This window comes from Populus trichocarpa, chromosome 6 (assembly GCF_000002775.5).
Source record: "Populus trichocarpa isolate Nisqually-1 chromosome 6, P.trichocarpa_v4.1, whole genome shotgun sequence".
Classification (NCBI taxonomy): domain Eukaryota; kingdom Viridiplantae; phylum Streptophyta; class Magnoliopsida; order Malpighiales; family Salicaceae; genus Populus; species Populus trichocarpa.
In genome coordinates, this window is record NC_037290.2 from 27,455,449 (window position 1) to 27,479,226 (window position 23,778).

A 23,778-nucleotide genomic window follows, 5' to 3' on the forward strand; every position below is an offset into this window, starting at 1 on the left:
ACTCAGCATTGTTGTTCTTGATTGTGCATCCCTTCACCTGCACAAAACACAGCAACATAATTATTAACAAACATATTAATAGGATGCTCTAATGAAACTTAATTAACAACAAACATTATCTAACGCACGCACATGATTTTCATATTATACAATAAAACATCCAATACATAAACAACTTAATAAGTTAAGGATTGCATATTTGACTTCCTATCACTGAAAAGTTCTCTGCGATGTTTCTGATAAAACAGGGTCACGATGGGGATGCGTTTGAAGAGGGATGATAATAAGAAATACACCTGTTGAGATTGTAGCTCACAATTTTAAATTATTCAGCCTGACTATCCTTTCTCTCCATTTAGACCACCTGGGGGTTATGGTTGTGTTTCCAGCAACATCCTTCAAGAATGCTGGATTGGGGAGGAGCTTAGGCCTATTGTAGCCAGATCACTTAGTACTCGCCGCGTAATTGCTCGCCAAGTATGCTATAACGTGAATTGTTTATCCAGGTGCTGTGAAGTGAAGCTGCCGAATCTGAGTCATATTTTCATTCATTGCAAGGTGGTCTGGTGGGTGTGGTGATGTGTTTTGGATTCTTTGCTAGAGGCGAGTATTTGGGTATGGAGTTGGAAGATGATTTTTTATTGTTTAGGCATAATAATTTAGCAAGCAAAGTCCCATACACAATAAATGGAAGAAAGAAAGAGACGGAAGTGGCAGGATCATCAACACAAGAGAGTGGTGGCAAGGGTCTCCGTTCACCCATTTGTTGATCCCCCTCAACAAGTGCCTGCGTGCTTACCTGGAGACAGATGTGAAAGACCCAAAAAATTTCTTATTTTTGGGTTCTCCGAACATTGTTCATGGAATAAGTCCTTTAGTTGTACCGATCAAAAAGTAACTTCCATAAATCTGTTGTTTTAAATCTGCAGCACTTCCACAATCCACACAATTGGTTGCCGTCTCTTGGTGATCTCCACAGGTGGTTCATGTCTATTTACTTCCATCCAGTCACATGTGCAGGTGCATGGGAGCTATAGTTAATTTGTTTATCTTCTTTTCGCCTGTTCTTTCGCATAATATGTAATGGGACATTGTTTGCGCATGAAAAGTACTTCTCATCAAGTTGGTGCTTCATACAAGCACTTGAAGCTAAGGTCTTGGTTCTTAATGTTTGAAGAAAGAACCACACCTCCCCAAAGCTCATAAAGAGAATGGAGAACCCAACAGAATTAAATAATGTCCTACTCCTTGGTTCTGTATCCAACTCGAAGAGAATCAGATCGGAGCATGTTTTGATTCTTCCCTTTGCCTTCACAGAAGCTAACCAGAAAATCTACAGAAGCTAACCAGTGCAACATAATTCGAGCTTTTCATACCTCCATCACTGCCAACAGAGCATGCCATGATATAGCTCCAACAGCCAACCATTAAAAAGTCCAAGTGGTTAGAACTTTGTGGCTTTCGCGTCTCCTAGAACAACTGTTGTTATTGAAAATTGTTGGCTACTATAGAAAATTTTACGATTTCCACTTTTGTTATTGAATTTTAATTCTATCTTTTAATTTGATAATTTTCAATCAAAATTAATTTTTAAATTTCTAATTTGATGATTATTATATTTTATTTTTACAATAAAAATATCTATATTAATTTATTGTGAAAATTTAATAAAATCAATTCAATTTTTAATTAAAATAAAATATATTTAAATTATAAAATCCTTTTAGTCAAACATGCTTATTTATTTTATATTACAAGTGAACTTGTTTCGAGAGGGTATATATAGAAACAAAAACAAATTACTAATTAAATTTTACCATGTGTTATTTTTTATATAAAAAGATAAAATAACACGAAAAAAAATAAACACTTGCATATATTTTGATTAATAGAAGATTAACATATAAAATAAGATATTTGATGTCTTATTATAAATACTAATTAAAAAAATAATATCATATTACATTTTTTAATATGAAAGCCCTTGTAAATATTTATAAATAAAAGATCTCATGCTAGACAAAGAAAGGAGGTAGATTACTATTTCATGAAAAAAGAAAAAAGAAAAAACTATTTCAAAAGCTATTTCTACTTAATGATACAGTTTCTAGACCTTTCTTTGCAAAATACCACCAATCGATATTGCCATCATTGAGTTTACCATGGAAAGCACAATAATAATTTCTAAGAAGATGAGAAGCTATTTCTACTTTGGCTACGTGCGCTGCATCATCATCATCATCATCATCGCTACTGTTGCGGGCATTGATAACTTCATCCTTTGATTGGATATCATCATCATCCTTTCCTTCCTCTTCATGCAACCACTGTACACCAATCGTCCTTGTTTGTATAGCTGGATCATGCAACCATTGTATACCAATCGTCCTTACTTGAATAGGTGGACCATGTGGACGCACTGAAATACTCACGTCATCACCATTATCAAATGTAGGATCATTGCCCCCTAATTTCCTGTGCATTAGCGATTGCATTTCACGAACACCACACGCGTACCTCATATGGAAGACAAAGACTGGACAAAGCAAGGATCGACCACTGGTATTGTTTCTGATTTCAATATAAACATTAATAAAGCCACGGTATGCTGACGATGCTGACGTCACACAACTTACGAACAGATTAAAGCCACATATCTGGTGCGTCCCAGGTGAGGATATTTTGAATGAAAAGTTATCTACAAACTCATTCTTAATTAGCCATTTATCCTCCTCTTCCTCCTCATAAAACCCCCTTACCATCTCATCTTCATCAAATACAAATACGACAACTTTGAACATGCCATCCATAAATAATACCTGTACCACCAAAACAATATCTATAAAATGAACCAAAGAAAAATATTCAAATGTAGATTTCAAAGAAAATAAAATGGGCAAGGGAGGACCTGAAATCTCGATGGCTGTATTTGAGCACTAACCGTTTCCATTATTCTGAACACGTGAGAGTCAAACTTCTGGATTAATTCTTGCTTCATCCGATCTTGGAACTCGACTAAGTGATCACAACCATCTCCTTCAGTCCAACTGTTTGGATTTGCAAGTCTTTGCAGTGAATAGCAAAAGGACACATCTAACGAATCTAAATGGGATGGAAGCTCTGGGAGTGCCTGAAGCATTTTGCAATTTTTTAAGTATAGGTGTCTGAGTAGACCAAGATCCTTGATGCTTTCTGGAAGAAAACAAATTGGAGTTCCACTTAAATCTAGACTCTTCAAGAAGCGTGGCAGTGAAAACGAGGTAGTTCTCAACATTTTCCTCGTTGAAAACCTAGAGGGAAAGAATAGCTTCAATGGAAGAGATGAAATGAATGATGTACTTGCAACAATTCCATCACTTTGAAGCAACTTGCGCCCCTGATGATGCTCTAACTCCATATTCAGGCTGTTAAGATTTGAGCAACCATCTAAAACCAGCTCTTGAAGTGAATTCAATCTACTCATTTCTTCTGGAAGCTCCATAAGACTTGTACAATTTCTTAGATTTAAGATCAACAATCTTTTAAAATCACCAATAGATTCGTGAATTTGAACCAAACTGATGCAGTCTTCAAGTATTAGCTTTTCAAGGGCTGGGAGACCCGAGAAGTCTGGGGTTCTAATTAGATTACAAGAGTGACGAAGATCAAGAATTTTCAATTTTGGAAGAAACTGTGAAAATACATGAATTTAGTTGTTATCAATTGAAAACGAGAGAGATAGCTATAGAGAGACTTGATACATACCGGTTTGCCCTTCCAAGCATCAACTAAACAGCTTCTGGATAGATCAAGAACCACCAGCTTCTCCAAGCATATGTGATTTGGTATGGAGCTCCAAGACAATCGATGCCAACATAACCATATCAAATTCTTGGGAAAGTGCTCAAAACTTCCATGAAAATTAGTGTAGTTTAGTTGGAGAAATTTTACATCTGGCATCTTTTTAAAAGCATCCGTGCTGAGGATGGGAAACAAACTTGTTTGGCCAGTTTGTAATTTTTCCCCATCAGAAAAATCGGAAAGCCATTGTTGAAAGAAGTTAAGCCTGCGGCGTTTGCGACAAACCATTGAATCAGTACAGACAACTTCTGCATAATGATCTTCCATTAATGTATGCATATCAATGGTAAGGCCACGCAATTTTTCAGCATCCTGCATAATAATATTAAAAGTACATGAGAAAGGAAAGTAGATGAATGAATATGTCAAGGCACCACAAACCATTTAAGTAGATATTTAAAAAAATTCAGCTACTTACAGTAGTTCCTTTCAATACTGTAAAAGCGTCCCCATGATGCCATATTCTTTGACAATTGGGTGATTCTTGACGAGCAATTTCCCTACCCATATCTCGTACTAGTTGATGCATCCACAACCTTTGATCACTGTTGATTTCAACAAGACATCTATCGATGAGATTGTCAATCCCAAATCTTGCACCTTTATCGAGCCCATCCAGTATCCTAACTGCATCATCCACATCCATTCCATTGAAGAAACATGCGATATCAAGGAATAAGTTCTTCGGATAATCACCATCAAGAAAGTCGTAACTTATTTGAAGAACCTTTTGAACATCAAAATTAGGAATCATTTCCATTTGTTTTAATGCGCTTTCCCATATTTCTCTTCCTTTTCCGGACAATGAAGAGCCAATAACTCCAAGAGCTAATGGAAGTCCATTACAATGATGTACTATTCTCCACGAGTCTTCCACAAAACCATCAACAGGGTTAGCTTGTCCAAAGGCATTCCAACTGAAAAGCTCAATTGATTTTTCATCATCTAGCGGTTCAATTTTGCACCGGACCCACTCAATATCATTAGCCGAAAACAGACTCTTATTTCTGGTTGTTACAATGATTTTACTTCCTCTACAAAGCCAATTTTGCATGCCAATGATGTTATTGAATTGGTCCCTTTTGTCCACATCATCTAGAACAATAAGAGTTCTTCTGCAACATAATGCATCCTTAATCTTCAGAATTCCTTCATCTTCATCATTTATCTCAACAGTCTTGTTTAGGATGTCGAAAAGAAGTTGCCTCTGTAGGCAAACTATATCCTTTGACCTAAAATTTGATAGAAAGCTCTTTCCTTCAAATTTATAAAAGTTCTGGTTAAAAACACTCTTAGCTATGGCTGTCTTTCCAACTCCACCAATTCCATAGAGTAAAGAAATGGCAGCACCATGGGATCCATCTTGCAACCATGAGTTGATATATTTTACCAGAGGATCTCTTCCAATGAAATGAAAGGGGACATAAAATATTTTTGGATCCAAATTCTTTGAGACATTCTCCACAATAGATTGGACAAACTGTGCCTCATACCTACATCAAAAAGTAAAATACAACATGGGATAATTAGTAGCCTCTCTATAAAGGATAGAAATAAACAACATTTAGCTAAGAAATTAAACCGGGTTTCGTGTCCATGATTGATAGTTAAATTTGTAGGTGCGTTATCACCACAATAAAACCAAATCATGATCGAAAAAGAAGAAGAAGAAGAAATCATAAGTATTTTTTTTTCTTGGATGTTTTCTTATCAGTACACTTAACTGAAAGAAATTAAGAGTTCACGACCAGCATTCTAGTCTTATGATATGTATAGTTTCATCAAGAGATATAACTTACCCATCTCCTAAATCCATTCCAGCTAAATTTGCAACTTCCTTCAAAGCAATCCTCCACCCATTCACCCGCTCCATCTCCTCCTTGTAGTGCTTTTCATGTTCCACAAATGCTGCAGCGAAGCTCCCAGTTTGATTTCTGACTTCAGATGGATCCACATGATAGAATACTGGGAAAACTATGCAGTCACCATTCCTCTTACGTTCCATGATCTTTACAAGTTCATCGAGGCACCATCTCGACCAAGCATAGTTTTTGGAGAACACGATTGTCGCTATTTTTGATTGTTGTATTGCCTTCTGGAGCTCCAGCTGTATATTCTTTCCTCTCCGAATTTCATCATCATCTCTAAATGTGTGAAACCCTGCATGAACCAGGGCCTTGTAGAGGTGATCGGTAAAGTTCTTGCGGGTGTCTTCACCTCTAAAACTCAAGAACACTTGATATTTACAATAAGAAAACCGTGAAGAGTAGGATTCTTGATATTTCCCAGCAACCATTTCAAGTCTAGCAAAGATAAGACTTTTCAAAGATCTGAACAAAAAAAAAAAGGAGTTGCGGGATTCAAGTCGATAGTTCAAGATCGGTAGCACACCAATAAGCTGAAGCATTCATATATTATTATCTTAATTTTTCTTTAAAACAATTTTCAAGTTATTTCCCTGCAATCAACTCCTCCATGCCCTTTCAGAAAAATATTTGTAAATATGATAAATCTCTATGCTGAACCAACAAAATTGGTTGATGAGATCATCAATAATTAGTTTCTAACAGTGAATTAATATAAGTGATTCTCAGTTACAGCAGAGTTACATTCCGCAATATAACATAATACTAAAAGAGATAAGAGAGAGAAAGTAATGTAGTCTGAGAGAAAAAGCAACTTCTAATGTAAAGAGTGCATTACTAGATCAGAGAAATTTCAATAACAATGGCTGCAACACAACAGAAAATATCGACTGTATTACCTTTTGAGACTATAACATGATACTGAAAGAGATAAGAGAGAGAGAGAGAGAGAGTACCTGCAATCTTCACTTTCCCTTCGCTAATGTTCTCTTATCAGTTCATCAATTTTCTGCTTTTAAGTCAACCTGACAAGTCTCTGTGGTATCGGCCATTATTTCCGCGTGAGGACCTTTTTCTTTTTTAATTTGCTCAAATCATTTATCACGCGTTTACTAGGGCCTGTAAATCTGTAATTCTTGCTATAATTACCAAAAGGGACATTAACACACACACAACACATAATCCCTCCCATCAACTCACACGGTTCTTCTTACTTCACCCACCAGTAAGATAAAGGCACGTGGAGGATAAGCCTCTTCATATCTGACTTGGAAAGTTTACTAGGGCCTGTAATTCTTGTTGCATCGTTTGAATCTGTTGAAAGTAAAGTAGATTTATGAAGAATTAATTGAAAAACAAAGCAATTGGTTAAATTAAATAAATTAGTCAACCAGTATAAATTTTAGATTAGTATTTCATTTAAATAATTTAATTTCTTGTTTATTTAGAATTTAAGATTTATGAAATTTGAGGTATTTAATAATTTGTTTTAGGATATAAAAAACTCATGAATCAGATTTTTTATAAATAAAATTTAAATTTAAATTCAAATAAAAAAATATTAATTTAACTAAGTCTTGCTAACTCGGAATGAAATTGAATCAGATCAACATCAAATAATTTATTTTAAAACAAAAAATAAAATAATTTTATTTTTATAAAATAATTGACTTAGATGATATTTGTTTTTGTGTTTTAAAAGCATTTCTGAAAAAAATTGAATTTTTTTATTTTTTTTCCTTGCTTTAAATTAATATTTTTTTAGTGATTTCAAAACATTTTGATCCGCTGATATCAAAAATAATTTTTTAAAAATAAAAAAATATCATTTTGAGGCATTTCCAAGTGAAAAGCATTTTAAAAAGCAACCACAACTACATTCCCAAATAGATATTTAAGTTAATTGGATAACGCAATTACCTGAAATTTATTTTAGGAGCGTGTTTGAGAGTGTGATAGCGGTTGTTTTTCAAAGTATTTTTCATTCCAAAACACATTAAAATAATATATTTTTTTATTTTTAAAAATTATTTTTGACATTAGCACATCAAAATGATACGAAAACATAAAAAATATATTAATTTGAAGTAAAACATAAATAAAAAAATAATTTTTTATTTTTTTATTTTAAATTAAAATATTTTTTATGTTTTTAAATTATTTTAATATACTAATTTAAAAATATTTCCAAAACATAATACCATACACACCCTTGTATAATCAGAACAAGTCTACAACTGGGCCCAAGACATGGGCGAATGGTTTTAAAATTGAGAGAGAAAGTCAGAATGGCTATTGACATCATTTCGGCCAAAAATTCTATCGAAAAATTAAGGGGTAAGAAACTCAGACTCTACCCCTTCGTATTATTTCTGATTTCAAGATAAACAAGACGATAAGGATTGCAAACTGACATAGCAGAAAACCATGTGAATAGATCAAAGCCACATATCCGGTGCGCAGCGGGTGAGGATATTTTGAATTGCAAGTACTCTACATACTCTTTCTAAAGTAGCTACTCCTGTTCTTCCTCCTCGTGTTGCCCTAAAGTTCTATCTGTTCCATCAAAACAGAATTTATAAAATGAGCAAAGGGAAAAGTTTCTTTAACGTTCACTGAGTTGGGAGTGGTACAGTTTTTTTCTAAATTGGAGAGGTAATATCAGTCATTGTCTAAATGCTTTACTACAAACCTGAAAAAATTAAGAGTTCACTACCAGCATTCTAGTCTATGCTATTTGTAATTTCATTCAGCAATTTTCTACAAAGCAATCCTCCACCAATTCACTCGCTCCATCTCCTCCTTGAAACGCTTTTCATGATCCAATATTAATGCTACAGCGACTTCAGATGGATCCACATCATAGAATACTGGCAAAACTATGCAGTCAGCATTCCTCTTACACTCCATGATCATTACAAGTTCATCGAAGCACCACATCGACGAAGCATAATCTTTGGAGAACACAATTATCGATATTTTTTTTTTGTTGTATTGCCTGTCGGAGCTGACTTGATATTTTCTCCTCTCCCAATTTCATCATCGTCTCTAAATATGTGAATCCCTGCTTGAACAAGGGCTGTGAAGAGCGATCAGTAAAGTACTTGTGGGTGTCCTTGCCCCTGAAACCCAAGAACACTTGATATTTGCAACGAGAAGACCATGAAGACGAGGGTTCTTGATGTTTCCCAGCAGCCGTTTTGAATCTAGCAAAGAAAACGATTTCAAAGATCAACTGTCGATAATTCAAGATTCTGTAACACACCAATTAGCTGACGCGCGTATTTATATATTATCATGTTACTTCTTCGTTAAAGCATTTTTTCAAGTTATTTCCCAGAAATCAACTCCCCAGGCTATTTCAGATAAATATTTGTACATATTTTATCAGCACTTGCTACCAGCATTTACAAGCACACAAGGATGCCCATCTGGAAGCCTAAATTATTTGCAAAAGCACACATCTTGCAATCCTAACAATACCCAAGAAAGTGAATTTAGTAGTTTATAACTTACGGTAAAAGCACACATATGAAATGGGTACACAACTTATTTGTGTAAATTATCGTTCATTGTAGTGTTTATTATCCAATCAGATTAATTATAGATCGAGGGAGGTTAGTTATGATAATATTATATATTATTGAATAGGCTAAAAACATGTAAATTAAAAGAAATAAGGAATAAGCTGAAAAAACACTTATATATTATAAAATTTATAATGAAATATCTTCGTCTAGAATATTAAAAAATTGACATATTATACATTGGTGAAATATATAAATTTTACTAAGTGTAAATCTTGTCTGGCTCGGTATAAACCCAATAGGTTCAAAATCATTTTGAATGCATGAGAATGGTTGAGACTTGGTGAGAAAGTTGAGACTTGGTGCAAATCTTGTTCTAGAGCCACAAAGATCAGTCAATCAACTGTACGATGAGTATACAGAACATGTATAAGATTACTCGCTTCTGGATGAGGAAAGTTGCATAGAATATAGATTTGATTGATTACCAACGGTGGAAAAAAAATCACTTAGAATTTATTTCTGCATGAGTCAATACTGAAAAGACATACTTGTTGTATATTCGTGAGCTAACTGGCTTGAGCTTTTATGGGTGGTATTGACCAAATGTATGGTCTCCTTGATAAAATGGGCTTTCTCGTTATTCAGAATGATGGATTTGAACTGGATAGGAAAGTGTTAGTCATTGCAGACACAAGTAGAAAACAAGACCATACATGATCCTGCTGCAACCAGGTATATCAGTTAAAAGTTCTCTGTATCATGTTGATCATAATTGCCTGAGCCAATTGGATTGTTTTCTAACTCGTTTTATATGTGATCTTAGTCTGTTTGATTCAATGATTGTTTTTTGCCTACCTGATCGGAGGAATCACCAGGAAATAGCTACCCAGTATGCCAAGAGTTAAGGATTTACTATCTCATTATTCGAGAAATCCTAGATGATGTCATGGATGTTCTAGCCATAGTTATTCATTAGTATGCAACAATTAATCACCGGAAATTATTAATCAATGATACATGTCATCTATTATCTCTAATCAAAACTATTAGGAATCATCATGCTATGATACTAACTAACACAAATTAGAGTGAATGAGAACGGGGTTTATTATAAGTCAAAACTCTTAAAAAACAAGAATGTTATAATTAAAGAAAAAGATCCAAAATATTCAATTTTTATTACTCTACTTTCTAAAAATTATTACAACCCTTTATATAGAAATATATATAAAAAAAAACCATATTGATATTGAATAGAAAAATTAAAAAAAAATCCATTCAAATAGCAAAACTAGAAAAACCTAAAAATATTGAATTGAAAAATAAAAATAGAAAAAATAAAATCAATTAAGAAAAATATTTATTCTCTTAAAAAAATCATGCATCAGTCTCTCTTGATTGAAAAAAATTTGTACTCGAGTTCAGATCTTAGTCAAGAACCTTCCTCCATGAATATCCTTTGTGTGTGGATCACCGTATCCTGACCTTCTAAGACTTTTTAAATAGGTCACTCTATCATGCATCCCTAACACAAAACCTTGTGTGAGTTGCCTTATCATTAATCTCACTATCAGGATTTCAAATAACAACAACTACTGCAGATAAAAATAACATAGTAGTTCTTAAATGTTTTTTGCCTGAGGGTAACCTTAACATCTCCTCCTACACAACTAGGTCTTATTATTCTACAACTTATTCTAACCATGGCTATTTAACAACACACATCAACTAGCTATCAAAAATTATTAAGCTCCGATACATGTCATCTACGGTCCAACCACCCAAGAATCGATAGGCTCTAATACCAACTAACATAAATGGGAGTGTAGGATAATAATTTTTGTTATAAATCAAAACTTTAAAAGACAAAGAACACCATAATTATAGAGAGGTTTTCAAAAATATTTAATTTTTATTCATTTAAGCCTTTATTTACCAAAACTATTACAATCCTTTATATAAAAATACTAAAACAGAACCCTATCAATGTTAAAAAAAAAATAGAAAAATTATTCCATTCAAATAAAAATAAACTAAAAAAAGCCTAGAAATACATAATAGGAAAAGAAAATATAAAAAAATAAATTAACTAAAAAAACATTTATTTTCAATGACCTGGATTGCACGAATTTGTTCGATCAACTCGCCATCGTGTTTTTTTAAAACTCAATCCAGAACATTTCTCAAGTTTCTCAAATTCACACACACACACACACACCCAACCTCTAACCCTCCCATCTCTTCATTTTTATTAACTCAAACTCCTTTGTTTATTGCTCTTGTAGGGTCAAGCTGAGCTGAACTCTGAACTAATTAAGCTAAAGTCCCGAGAAAACAGAGAAACTTCCCCCACTCTTCCTCTCCTCTCCCTCCTCTCCTCTCAAAAACCAACCTCCTCTCTCTATTTCATTATCCAGCAATATGGATAGGCCACAAAGAATATTCACGAAAGAACCTCAAGTAATCCTCTCTCCATGCAGCAGTAGAAGTAGAACAAGCAGTGATTCAAACTCACCCGAATTTGAGTTCTGGATCCAAAACCCATCTTTCCCTCAACCAAATCTTGTTTCAGCTGATGAACTCTTTGTTGATGGCGCCCTCCTCCCTCTCCACCTCCTCCACCACCCTGACCCTGACTCAACCGAACCCGAACCCGAACCTCCCAACTCTCAAACTAACCCTGAACCCGAAATTTCACCACCAAGCATAACCATGGAGCCAACAACAAGTTCCAAGAGTTGGGAAGGTACAATATTCAAGAAAGGTGACAGGAAAACTACAACAGCTGCCAAGAAACAAGAAGAGAGAAATAAAGAAAATGACAAAAAGAGAGAGAAAAGGAGTCAAAATGGAGCGAGTTCAGCTGAGTTGAATATCAACATATGGCCATTTTCACGTGGTAGATCCGCAGGGAACAGTGTGACACGACCCAAGTTGTTACCCGGGGCTCTCGGAACCCGGAAGGTAAGTAGTGCCCCTTGTTCAAGGAGTAATTCAGCAGGGGAATCCAAATCAAGAAAGTCATGGCCAAGTAGCCCGGGTCGACCCGGAGTCCATTTGAGTCGGAGCAGCCCAGTGTGGTAGGTTTGACGTGGAGGTGGTTCGGGCACGAAGAGTAGCTTCCCTGAGCCTGTGGTTCGGAGTTGTGAAAAAAATGAGCAGTAAAGAAGAAGTTACCGAGCCTCGTCGCGGTAAAAACAAAGCTCATGACAATGGCAGCACTAATGGTGCTAAAGCAAAGGTTTTGAATACAAATGTCCTCGTTTGTATTGGATATAGAAATCATTTGAGTTCTAGAAGTGATGAAAATAGTGCTATTGGTGTCAACGGTGCTGACGGCAGTGGCGATGGCGCAACAAAAAGATGCTGGTGTAACAAAAAATGCTGGTGGTGATGGTGGTGGTGGTATCACCACAAGCATTGGAAATGGTGGCAATCTTTTCAATTTACATAGAGCCTCTTTAGATATGGCAATTTAATTTCAACTGATCATTACTCATCCAAACCAAATGGGTGTGTTTGTTTTTTATATTTATAGAATATAAAACTCCATCTTGAAATATATATTTGTTTATATAAATATATATGTAGAATATAAATATTTGTATTAAAAAAAAAAACCACTGAATCATATAAAAAAATAACTAAGTGTGATTTTTTTTAATCCAAATACAATTTTACAAAAACAACCACGTACGCTGCCTTACCATACACATTCAAACATGCACTGGATTATTTTTCCCGTGAACTGTTCTTTCAATGGCCAAAGCTCGATGTTGGGATCCATAGAGATGCCTAATTATTTTATTTGAGATGCAAAAGTTGCTATTGCATGTCTTGATAGAGCCATAAAGGCCAGTCAAACCAACTGCACGTCGAGTTTACAGAACATGTATGTCATTAGCATGATAGCGTATTCATCTCTTCCCTGTCTTATCTGTCTTTGCATCACCTGTTTGTTTGTTATATGCATATGTTTTATGATGCATCGAATCACAAGCATGGAAGTTCATGGATACTTGTATTTAACTGGTCGTTGTGTCGAGAGGTAGAGGACACAATCTTATTGGCTCTCCAGAGTCCTGACATATATGATGATATCGACCGTGGGACTCGGCGCAACTTCGAGTCAAATAGACCTGTGCTTTTTGAAGATCCAACAGGTTTGTTCTCCTTTTCAGATCTTAGCAAAAATTATTGAGTGGTCGATCTATGAGCAATTTTTTTTGTGTTAATTAGCCATGTTTCTTATTTGTCTTGCTGTAAGGGGCATCGAACATGCGTAAGTCTGCCAGTCCAAAGCCTCTGTCAAACTGATTGGAGCTCTAAACTAGGTCTGAATATATGTGTTTGCTGTCCTTTGTGTACTCATCAGATAATTTACAAAAAAAACTACTTTTATTTCTTGTGGTCTTGGATAGAGTAGTTACATTGAACGAGTTAACCTCACTGTTGGGTTGTCATCTGTCAGCATTTCTCTCTGCATGCTTACTTCGCTTTAATTACGATCCTATATATATATATTAAGAACTCTCACTAGCTGATGGAGTGGGCAGCTTACATAAAATTTGTGATCAATTTCAGGTTTCAGGGAAGACATCTTGTGCTCGTGTCAGTGCTACTCAAGCGGTGAGCCACTACCAGTTTATGGGAAATCTTAGTAGTTCTCATCTTAGCCATCCCCATGCATTAATTGGAACATTAGCTTTACTCTTTGATTCACAGTTTAGATCAATTTTTAGCAGATTAATGTGAATTGGTAACCTTTTCATATCTTGTAGATTTGATTGATTCCCAGTGGTGAAAAAAAATCACTCGAATACTGAAAAGAAATGCCTGTTGCATATGCCTTGGCAGGGTGTTCCATTGCTATATGTACCGCTAGAGGTTGTCGCGTTAAAATACTATGGAGAAAGTGAACGCTTGTAGGGAAAAGTTTTCTAAATGAGATGCTAAGTTTGCTTTTAGTTAGTGTACCAGGGAAAATATATATATATATATATATATATATATATATATATATATATAAAGAAATATATTTGGCTGGAGGGATAGTTTTTGTCTCGAGAATAATTTTTAAATGAATTTTTATTTTTTAAAAACATGAGGTACATGAAAATATATCCTTTTTGTTCTCACTTTTTGTTTTCACTGTTTTTTTTTCACGTCTTGAAATAGTTATCAAACGTTAATTAATGTTGTTATTAGATTTCTTAGTTTTTTTTTAATTGAAAACATAAATGTAAAATATAAAAAAATACATGTCAACTCCCAAACATCTGATAATTTTCTTTTTGGTCCACAAACTCATTTTATTTTCTGCTAAAGGATAATGACTCTGTTTTATACTTTTCTTTGTTAGTAGGGGTCTTTGTTAGTAGGGATACTTACCAAGCACAGCCTATGTTTTTTCTGATGTTATTTCTGAAGTTTATAATATCAGTTTGCAAACTCAGAGAGAATGCAGTTGGTACACTAGTGAAAACATGCTTAAAATGTCGACTCATTTGTTAGCAGTTCCTTTTCCCAGATCGAATTTTGTAGAGCCCTGGAATTCTTGCTCACTTTATTTCCTATTCGCTTTTTATTTATCTTGTACAAGTAGCATTTAAGATTGATGGATTTGAACAGGAAACCACAAACAGAAAACCTTTGGCCTAATCATCCTTCTCTGATCAGGTAAATCAGTGCAAAGATCTCTGTATCATGTTGATCATTGCCTGAGCCAATTGGAGTGCATTCTAACTCATGTTTTATGTGCGTCCTTAGTCGTGTTTGATTCAATGGTTACCTTTGGTGCACCTGATCGGCAAATCGCCTGGAAAAAGCTGCCCAGAATGCTTAGCACCTAACAAAATCGGAATTAGAGGAATTTGCTAGAGCAACAGAGGAGTAAGCAATCAAATTGTTCCGTGTTCATGTAGAAATTCTCATAAAAGTAGTTTTGAGGTGGGGCTACGATCATTTTGGAAAGATTTTGGTCCAAGCGATGAGAGCATTCCTTCTGTACTATGTTAAGCTGCTTCATTTTCTTCTTTCATTTTCCTTCGCGCTCATATTTGCTCTTGCTGTATTCAGCATATCTGGAAGAGATGTTAGAGATGTGTGTCAACAGGCAGAACGATCATGGGCATCAAAGGCAACCAACTAACCATCTCATGTCCTCACACATCGTATTGTTTACATGTCTTTGCATTCGCAGCATAATCGATAGATAATTCGAGGACAGGCAAGTAAAGATGGATAACAAGGAAGTCTTCCACCTCTGGCAGAATACACCAAAAAGCTCCATGAATTGAAGGAAGGCTCTAGCTAGCATTGTAGAGCAGAAAATTCAAGGTTCTAAGCATATCATCTCTACATGTTTCAGTCTTCCCCCTCTGGCAGAATACACCAACAAGCTCCATGAATTGAAGGAAGGCTCTACCTAGCATTGTAGAGCAGAAAATTCAAGGTTCTAAGCATATCATCTCTACATGTTTCAACCCCTCACCTCTGGCAGAATACACCGAAAAGTACCTTGAATCGAAGGAAGGCTCTAGCTAGCATTGCAGAACAGAAAATTCGAGGTTCTATTATGCACCCACAGAAACCTCATGTGGATACATGTTAGAAAGATTGACAGAGGAATTGTAATTTGAATGTTATATAGCACAAACCCTAGGTATATCTCTGCATGTAAGGTTTATATCAACATATGTATAGCATGCATACGAGTCCTAATAAATCAGCAGAAGGCCAATTTCAGGTTTTTCCGTAGGAATTCTGTACTTAGGGTTTGCAAAACAGTAGTTAGGATACCACACCATCAAACATAATGCAAAGAAGCAATGGATGCAGATCTCTTTATTGCTCTGTCCATTCTTGACTTAAATATAGAGAAAACATCAAGCAGACATTTTTATTTGTTAAAAAGAAAAGAGAAGAAAAGGGCAAGAAACCAGGGCCGAATCCAATACAAATAGACTTCAAAAGAAGAAGTTGCACTGTAGCAAACTTAGCAGCAAAGCTCCTTCCCTGCATTAACCAATCACGACTCAGTGAGTTAATCAGTCAAAAAACATATAAAAGTCCCAAACTTTTTCATTGAGAGAGAATGAACTGTACCTTGACAAAATGGGCAGCTCCCCCTCTTCTTCTCCAACTCGTTTCCTCTTTCTACTCGTTCCTTTCCCGGCCACAATCGAAGCAATCTGCAACTGAGTCTGCAACATCATTCTAGTCAACTCAGCCTCCAACTCCATCCTCCTTTTCTCTGCCTCCAACCTTGAAGCCTCTCTTGCCTTGATCATCTCCATCTCTGCAAGGTCCATTCTCGCCATTGACTCCGAGAAGACCCGGAAACTCGCTGCAAGATCAGCAAGTCTTGGAGGTGACTCGGAGCTCACAGAGTCAGAACTCAGTGGATTATTAGAATCCTCGCTGTCCGAAGGGACTTCACCAGTCACCATTCCAGCATCACAGGCATGCTTTAAACGGTTCTCCTCTTCCCGGTTCGGTCTGGCTCGATCGGCTGCGTCTGCCATTACCTTATCTTTGTTCTATTCTACCATGCTCTCCTACCATTATTATCACAGGGTCACTCATAAAGTGAAGATGCTGCCACGTCAGCTAACTTTGTTGTTAATGGGACCCACCAACATCTCGATGTCTCCTTACTTTGATGATTGAAAAGTAGTGAGTTGCCCAACCAAAGTAGTAAACCTAACTACAGTTAGATTTTTGTTCTTTCAGTTCATGGGAAATGGCAAGTACTTCAACTATGTAACAAAGTGAAATAGAAATCACTTAAACTTGGTAACTGTCTTTTAGTATCGTGGTGGAAATTTTTTTTTTATTTAAAGAATATTAAATTAATTTTTTTTAATATTTTCAATATAAAATTATGAAAAATATTTAAAAAATATTAAATTAATATTTTATTTATCTAAATTTATGTGTGTGTTGTAGATTGATGTTAGCTAGCAATCAATATGATCATAACTTGTTAAAAAATTGTTTGTGTCAAGGATTGTGCACTTTTATGTATGTATTACCATGTGAGTGCGCAACAATTTAAATAGAAATCATCTCTAATTCAAGAATTTAAATCAAGAATTTATATATTTGTGATCTCTCATGGTTGGAGGTGAAATTTCAAGAAAAAATATAATAGATAAATAAATCAAACCTTTATATGTTAAAAAAATTACACAATGAAAAAAAATAGAAAAATAATTTTAAACTAAAATATGAGTGAAATATTAATTATTTCAGGTATCAAGTATTTAGACATTATATATGGGAATATCTAAATAAAAAGAATTATGATTATGAGAGATTAAATATAATAATGGAAATCATCTCTAACCTAAAAAGAATCATATGAACATCCAACAAGTGTAAACTAAGAAAGAAAATTGGTGAATCTAGCACTTGCGATCGAGTTTCCACACTTCTTTGCATGGAATTTTGAACCCGTTTATTTTTATGTTTTAAAAGTAATTTGTGAGAAAAATAATTATTTTTTATATTTTTAAATTATTTTAATATAATAATATTAAAAATATTTTAAAAAAAATAGATATTGTTGTCGCCGTACACCCCCAAAAACCTCAAATATCCTACTACATCCGTGAAGAATCCGTTTTCTATTTGCCTTGATCATCGTTGTCAGCATTATAGTAATGTTAATAATAATAATAATAATAATATTAATAAGAACTTTCATGCTCGACCCTTGCAAAAAAGATGAATTTCATCCGGATTTCATATTATATTAATGATTAATTTCTTATTTACATCGTAATTTGTTATTGATATTTCATTATATTTTAAATATATTTTTTTAGATTTGTTTAGTTATAAGGGTTGAGTTGAGAGTTTTTTTTGTTTTTTTGTTTTTGTTCTTGAACTTTGGAATAACTAAATTGATATAATTTTTATATAATTTAAATTAAATAAAAAATTAAATTTTAAAATTAATAAAAATTAAATTTAATAACAATACAAAATAGTTTTTTTTAGTTTAAATATCTATTGATATGTCTAAAATTATTTTTTTATTATTAAGTAATGGATAAGACATGCATGAAATAGAAATTGACTCGTAGTTACAGTTACCATCGCTAATCTTCGTATAAAATAAAAAATAAAATATATATATATATATATATATATATATATATATATATATATATATATATATATAATTACCGTACCAAAATTATTAATATCTGCTGGTTATAGGCTTTTTCTTTCTTCCTCAACCTCATCGAGTCTCAACAAATCTATCCAAAGCAAAACAAAAATGGCGTCAAGGGACAAGAAACCAGCAAAACCCTCAAGCAGTCGAGCCGGAGGTATCCGTACTCTCTCCGATCTGAACCGGCGTTCCGGGCCTGACTCTGACAGCGACGACGAAGATGCTCCTCAAGAGTACTACACTGGTGGAGAGAAAAGGTAACAAACAAATACCCCCTTTAAAACCCTAATTTTATATCGAGATTTACTTCTTCTTGGATTTCAAATTTTGATTTTTAATGTAAAGTTGCAATCTTTTTTGGATTAGCAATAATGGGTTCCTTTTATAATTGATGAATTCATTGATTTGTTTGTTAATTGGCGGGTTAGTAGTGATAATTGATTGAATTTTGAAGTGGATTTTTAGTGCTGAGGGTTGAGGATGAGTCTTTTGAGAAGAAAAATGAATGGGGTGGGTGTCTTTAGTCGTGGTAAGAAAGATACTTGAAGTTTAGGCATTGAAAATCATGAAGTAGGAAGTTGCGCATTTGAGAGTTAGACAATTAGGTGGAGGGATAGTATGGATAGGGGTTCTTGGTTTTATTGCTTGGTTGTGCAGTGTTAGTTCCTTGGTCAATGGAAACAGTCCTGCCCCTTGGACGGATGGGAATGCTGTCATCTATTGTAAATCAAAAACTGTCATTTTGATTATTATTTTGTTTAGGCGAGCATTGGACTTGCTGTATTGAAAATGCTTTTGGGGTGGGTGCAAGAGGGATCTGGATAACAGCATTAGTAGGGTCTGGATAACGATGGGATTTGTTTATAGAGCTTGCTTTTTGTAGAGGTTCATTTACTATTGATGCTAGAGCTGTAACATAGGTAGAGAAGAATCATCTTAATCAGAGTCTCGACTCTAGGCATGTAGACTGAGTACTGAGCAAAGAAAGCTCCATGGTTCTGGAATGTTTATAGATGATGGTTCTTTAGTGCATTGTTAGCTTTATTTCTGTCATATATTTATAGGGCCGTATCATAAGCTATTCCGTTATATTTTGTATTTAAAGCATTTATAATTTCCAATCCTTTGTAATATTGTAAGGAACTAAATTTGATCTTGGTGTATTTTCATATTTTCAACTATTTGTTAATTCAATAATTTTAAGATTTTTTGCTCTTTATCTTGCAAATGTTAGAATGCTTTTCAATCCCACAACTGTGGCTCCTGAAATATTTCACAAAGCTTTAGTTGCTAATGCCTATGTATGTCTATCATTTTTTTTTATCTGACTTGTTGCCCTTGGTCATTCCTTCCTTTATATAATATATGTATGAAATGTGTTTATTTAAGTACTTTGTGCAATTCTAATTTTTACGGTTGCAGTGGTATGCTTGTCCAAGATCCTACAAAGGGTAATGACGTGGATGCAATTTTCAATCAAGCTAGACAGCTTGGCGCTGTTGAAGGGCCTTTGGAGAATATTAATCAATCTTCAAGCTCAAGTAGCTTTAGTGGAACTGGTAGATTACTCTCAGGGGAGACTGTACCATCTGCTCCTCAACAACCTGAAGCTGTTGTTCACAATATTGTTTTTTGGACGAATGGTTTCACTGTAAATGATGGCCCTTTGAGGAGTCTGGATGATCCTGAAAATGCATCTTTTTTAGAGGTAATAGCAATACAGATATAAAATGAAATAAAAGAAATTATATAGAGTCGGAAGAAAATTTTCACAAAGTGGAGTTTTGATTTGTAGTTGGTGATTGTTTCCACCCCTTATGTGTGAGAAAAATTCAAAGCTCGTGGTAATTGCATCATTCTCAATCAATATCTTTTCACTATCTTGCTTGTTTCAATAATGACTAGTGATTCTGCTAGATAGGTAGTTCATCCTAAGACTTCTTTTTCTACGTTCTCTTGAACCTTTACTTATAGCAGCATATGCTAGGGCAGCTTTTGTTTTATGTCGTCGTGTTTTACTTATTCCTGCTCCCTTATTTCTTCGTTAGTATTGTTTGTGGTGATATTATGATTTTGTTTTATAATGTTTTATTGCAGAGCATCAGGAAGTCCGAGTGTCCGAAGGAGCTTGAACCAGCGGATAGAAGGTCCTCAGTTCATGTCAATTTGATTAGGAGGGATCAAAAGTGCCCAGTGAGTCTCTTTCTCTCACTCTTTTCTTACTTAGACTAATAATTATTTTTGGAACTTTAGAAATTGTCATCCTTTTTTAATCTTCGAGTCAGTGTTTTGGTCAGTACTTGTTCCCGAAAAGAGCATCAGCATGCTTTTACATTTGTGTTTGAAATACATCGGTGTTGGTACATGTGTTTGAAAGACATTGGTGCTGAGCCGTACTGACACTGCTCTGTCATTGTTTTCCTGCAGGAACCAGAGAGGCAGCGCCATGTTGCATTCCAAGGTGTAGGGAGAACTCTAGGAAGCAGCAGTACTGCACTTGCAACTGAACCAACAGCTGATTCTGCTCCTCTGAACTCTGCTCCAACCCCTTTTATGGGTCTGGTTGTGGATGAAACACTGCCATCGACTTCAATTCAGCTTAGGCTGGCTGATGGGACACGCATGGTGGCCCACTTTAATAATCATCACACAGTCAATGACATTCGATCCTTCATAGATGCTTCCAGGCCTGGGGCTGCTCTTAATTATCAACTGCAGTTGATGGGGTTCCCACCTAAGCTTCTTACTGATCCAACACAGACAATAGAGCAGGCAGGCCTTGCCAATTCAGTTGTTATTCAGAAATTCTAGCAAAATCTGCAAGAGGGTTGCATACTGTCTCTAGGCATGATGGAACTGTTTCTTGCAGCAAGTGAACCGATTTTATGAACATGAAGACCTTGAATATATGTTTCCTTGTATACAAAAAGGAGGGTTGGCGGCTGGTTGATTGGAAAATGGAGTTGAATTTTGTGATTCCAAAATGTATTCTTCTGCGTTGTCTTGTAAATTGTATGCTGTTGTTTTGCTTGCTTGACATTTTCTCACTGCCCACTTTATTCATGTTGCCGGCATCTGTTCTTCCCCTACAGTCCTCCAAACCAGAGTAACCCATGCAAGCATGGCCCAACTTGGTGAATAGGATTGAAGTAAATGAGTACAAGGAACCATTGCTAGATCCTTGCTGGATTAGCACTTGCAAAATCTGCAGTAACCAGCCCATGGCTCACAAGCCCAGCCCTGAACTGAGGAAAGGACTGTAGCCTTAACCGAGTGGCTTAGCACCAGGCAGCTGCAGTACATGCCATGTTTAGTCCTGGACTCCAGGCCGAAGTCTACAATCTAAAAATGTCTCTTCTTACCTAACATCCTTTACAAAGTAAGACTAAAAGATCTCTGTCTCTAAAGCGGATGCACGCAAGGTATCTTATTCACTACTTGGTAAGGCATCTAATGATCACAGTGAGCCGGTGAGGCATCTCAAAACACCCCTCTCAACAGTTTCTATCCCCATTCATTGTGCCATGGATTAGACAAGATAAAGATTCTTTTGTCGGCCAAAAGAACCCGTTTGTGCTCCCATTTGAAAATTTCCCCTCTTTAGGGCTCGCCGGACTAAAGGGTCCCCCTGAGCCCATGTGCTAGCCATGCATCAACATGACAGCCTTGCATGATTTAGAGCCCGTTAGGCGACATGGTATTTTTGTAAGTATCCCCCCTCAAAAGTCACTAAAAAAATTGTTTTGTAATTTTCGAAAAGTTGCTTAAAAGCTAAAATCAGAAGTTAAACTTATTTATAATTATAATTGTCAGATTTTTCTGAAGTTTGATCCAGAAAAGAAACTATGGTTACCTCGTATATATTATTTTTATTCAAAACAATATTATTTCAAGTATTTTTTAAGTTTTTTGGTATTAACATGGTTAAATCACTTAATTGTAGCCATGTCAAGATCAAAACTAGTTCAAATTAAAGCATTATATAAATTAAATTTTAAATTACGAGTTTTCTAATTTTAAATAATCAAACTAAATTGGATTTAATAATTATGTTCGTAAAACCATTTTAGTAAAATATCTCCAAAATTTTATTCACTACTATATATATATCTATACACTTAAGTAATGCTATACACATAGATAGCACTTGATGCATGAAACCAGACAAAACAAGTTCATCTGCAAGTTAGTTGGTGTGTTCCGAAAGCTCCTTGTTTTTCTCCATGGGACGACAAATTCATCTTGTCCAGCCAAATTTCTTCTGCTCGCCAAACGCACCCTCAAGCAAGTCATTGGGGGTCATGTCAAGGAACATGTACAAAAGGCCATAGATAGGATCATAGGTAAGCTAGCTGCTCATGCCTCGTGTAGCAAAGCAAGATTCCCGGCCTCCTCTTGTTGCCAATTTGAGAGCGAATATCAGACCATTAGGGAAACACACTGATAACTTCATGTCCACATTTCAAAGAAACCGAGAGTGGTGCCATCCAACTTTATGAATGAAATTAGTGGTTGGATTATTGATTGAAGATCTTCGCTTATGTGGTGCTGGTGCACATACAATTTTGAAAAGAAAACTGAGACCCCACCATTCAAAGTGGTTTCCCTTGAGGGTTAATTTCTCTTTAATCTACAAGTTGACTGTACTTTGCATTGATCATGACGTCCCAATTGTGGTTTAAGTTCATAGACTGTTTGCCAATAATATTGGCCTCTGAGTTGCATCAGATAAGTTGACCGTATGGTTTCTTGCTTGCTGTCAAAATCATTAGTAGCTACTTTAATTATTATCTCCATGCTTAAGACCTCCAAGGAACTTCTTGCTTCCTATGGCAATGCACAAGATAACAGTATCCTGGTGCCTTTCTAAGCTGTCAATGGACGAAAGCATGCAATTATCATTAAACTCGAGTAATCAAGTGGTTGTTGCTGCGAGCAAGACCTTTAATCTGAGAGACCCACAGCTCATTTCATAAGCTGTCAAGGAACACAAGCATGCAATTGTCATCAAGCAGATATCTTTACAACTTCAGCTATGTATGGACACTCATGGAATGTTGTTAAATCTTGCAACTCTTGCATTACTTGCCCCTTTGCACTGCACGTTGATCAATGGGTGTTTATATGATTTTCATTTCTTGAAGGAACAAAATATATATACTCGATTAATATTTTCTATGTTTAACAAATCCATGCTTGTTATTTATGCTATTTCAACCAATGTCTAGTACTTTATTTTTGCGTAGATTTGAAGATACTATTGAATTGACTATAATGATCAAGACCTGCCGGCATTTTATTATAGATTCCTATCTTGCAATAGAAGGGATAAAAATAAAATAAAAAACATGTTTCATTA

At 35.2% G+C, this 23,778-nt stretch overlaps 3 protein-coding genes and 1 pseudogene across 4 annotated transcripts; 2 read left to right on the forward strand and 2 right to left on the reverse strand.

Annotated features, from left to right (window-relative positions):
* Window positions 1-1,904: 1,904 nt before the first annotated feature.
* Window positions 1,905-6,787, reverse strand: LOC18102861 (disease resistance protein RPV1). Of its 2 annotated transcripts, XM_024603610.2 has the most exons (6): window positions 6,662-6,787; window positions 5,640-6,170; window positions 4,259-5,333; window positions 3,745-4,152; window positions 2,909-3,670; window positions 1,905-2,819 (listed from the first exon to the last, which is right to left on the reverse strand). In XM_024603610.2, exons 2-6 carry the CDS (start codon window positions 6,134-6,136, stop codon window positions 2,076-2,078), a joined length of 3,486 nt encoding a protein of 1,161 aa, XP_024459378.2. In that variant the 5' UTR covers window positions 6,137-6,170; window positions 6,662-6,787; the 3' UTR covers window positions 1,905-2,075. The 2 variants fall into 2 exon arrangements, with proteins under 2 accessions (XP_024459378.2, XP_024459377.1); XM_024603609.2 differs by lacking the exon at window positions 6,662-6,787 and having other exon boundaries at window positions 5,640-6,655.
* A 4,825-nt stretch (window positions 6,788-11,612) lies between these two features.
* Window positions 11,613-12,728, forward strand: LOC7484296 (uncharacterized; annotated as a pseudogene).
* Window positions 12,729-16,050: 3,322 nt separating this feature from the next.
* LOC112327924 (uncharacterized protein At4g22160) lies at window positions 16,051-16,800 on the reverse strand. Its single transcript, XM_024603388.2, has 2 exons — window positions 16,343-16,800; window positions 16,051-16,252 (listed from the first exon to the last, which is right to left on the reverse strand). Exons 1-2 carry the CDS (start codon window positions 16,759-16,761, stop codon window positions 16,204-16,206), a joined length of 468 nt encoding a protein of 155 aa, XP_024459156.1. The 5' UTR covers window positions 16,762-16,800; the 3' UTR covers window positions 16,051-16,203.
* A 1,626-nt stretch (window positions 16,801-18,426) lies between these two features.
* LOC7484546 (plant UBX domain-containing protein 4) lies at window positions 18,427-21,506 on the forward strand. Its single transcript, XM_024603791.2, has 4 exons — window positions 18,427-18,676; window positions 19,842-20,127; window positions 20,517-20,612; window positions 20,847-21,506. Exons 1-4 carry the CDS (start codon window positions 18,525-18,527, stop codon window positions 21,228-21,230), a joined length of 918 nt encoding a protein of 305 aa, XP_024459559.2. The 5' UTR covers window positions 18,427-18,524; the 3' UTR covers window positions 21,231-21,506.
* Window positions 21,507-23,778: the final 2,272 nt, after the last annotated feature.

What these genes read in the sequence shown, in the direction of transcription:
- LOC18102861 (XM_024603609.2), bottom strand. Translation starts at nt 6,247, where the DNA reads ATGCTTCAGCTTATTGGTGTGCTACCGATCTTGAACTATCGACTTGAA. An exon ending in CAGTATTGAAAGGAACTACT is followed by an intron (nt 4,153 to 4,258) that starts GTAAGTAGCTGA and finishes ATTATTATGCAG; the next exon opens with GATGCTGAAAAATTGCGTGG. An exon ending in ATGCTTGGAAGGGCAAACCG is followed by an intron (nt 3,671 to 3,744) that starts GTATGTATCAAG and finishes GTATTTTCACAG; the next exon opens with TTTCTTCCAAAATTGAAAAT.
- LOC112327924 (XM_024603388.2), bottom strand. Translation starts at nt 16,761, where the DNA reads ATGGCAGACGCAGCCGATCGAGCCAGACCGAACCGGGAAGAGGAGAAC. An exon ending in GAGCTGCCCATTTTGTCAAG is followed by an intron (nt 16,253 to 16,342) that starts GTACAGTTCATT and finishes TGGTTAATGCAG; the next exon opens with GGAAGGAGCTTTGCTGCTAA.
- LOC7484546 (XM_024603791.2), top strand. Translation starts at nt 18,525, where the DNA reads ATGGCGTCAAGGGACAAGAAACCAGCAAAACCCTCAAGCAGTCGAGCC. An exon ending in TACACTGGTGGAGAGAAAAG is followed by an intron (nt 18,677 to 19,841) that starts GTAACAAACAAA and finishes TTACGGTTGCAG; the next exon opens with TGGTATGCTTGTCCAAGATC. An exon ending in AAAATGCATCTTTTTTAGAG is followed by an intron (nt 20,128 to 20,516) that starts GTAATAGCAATA and finishes GTTTTATTGCAG; the next exon opens with AGCATCAGGAAGTCCGAGTG.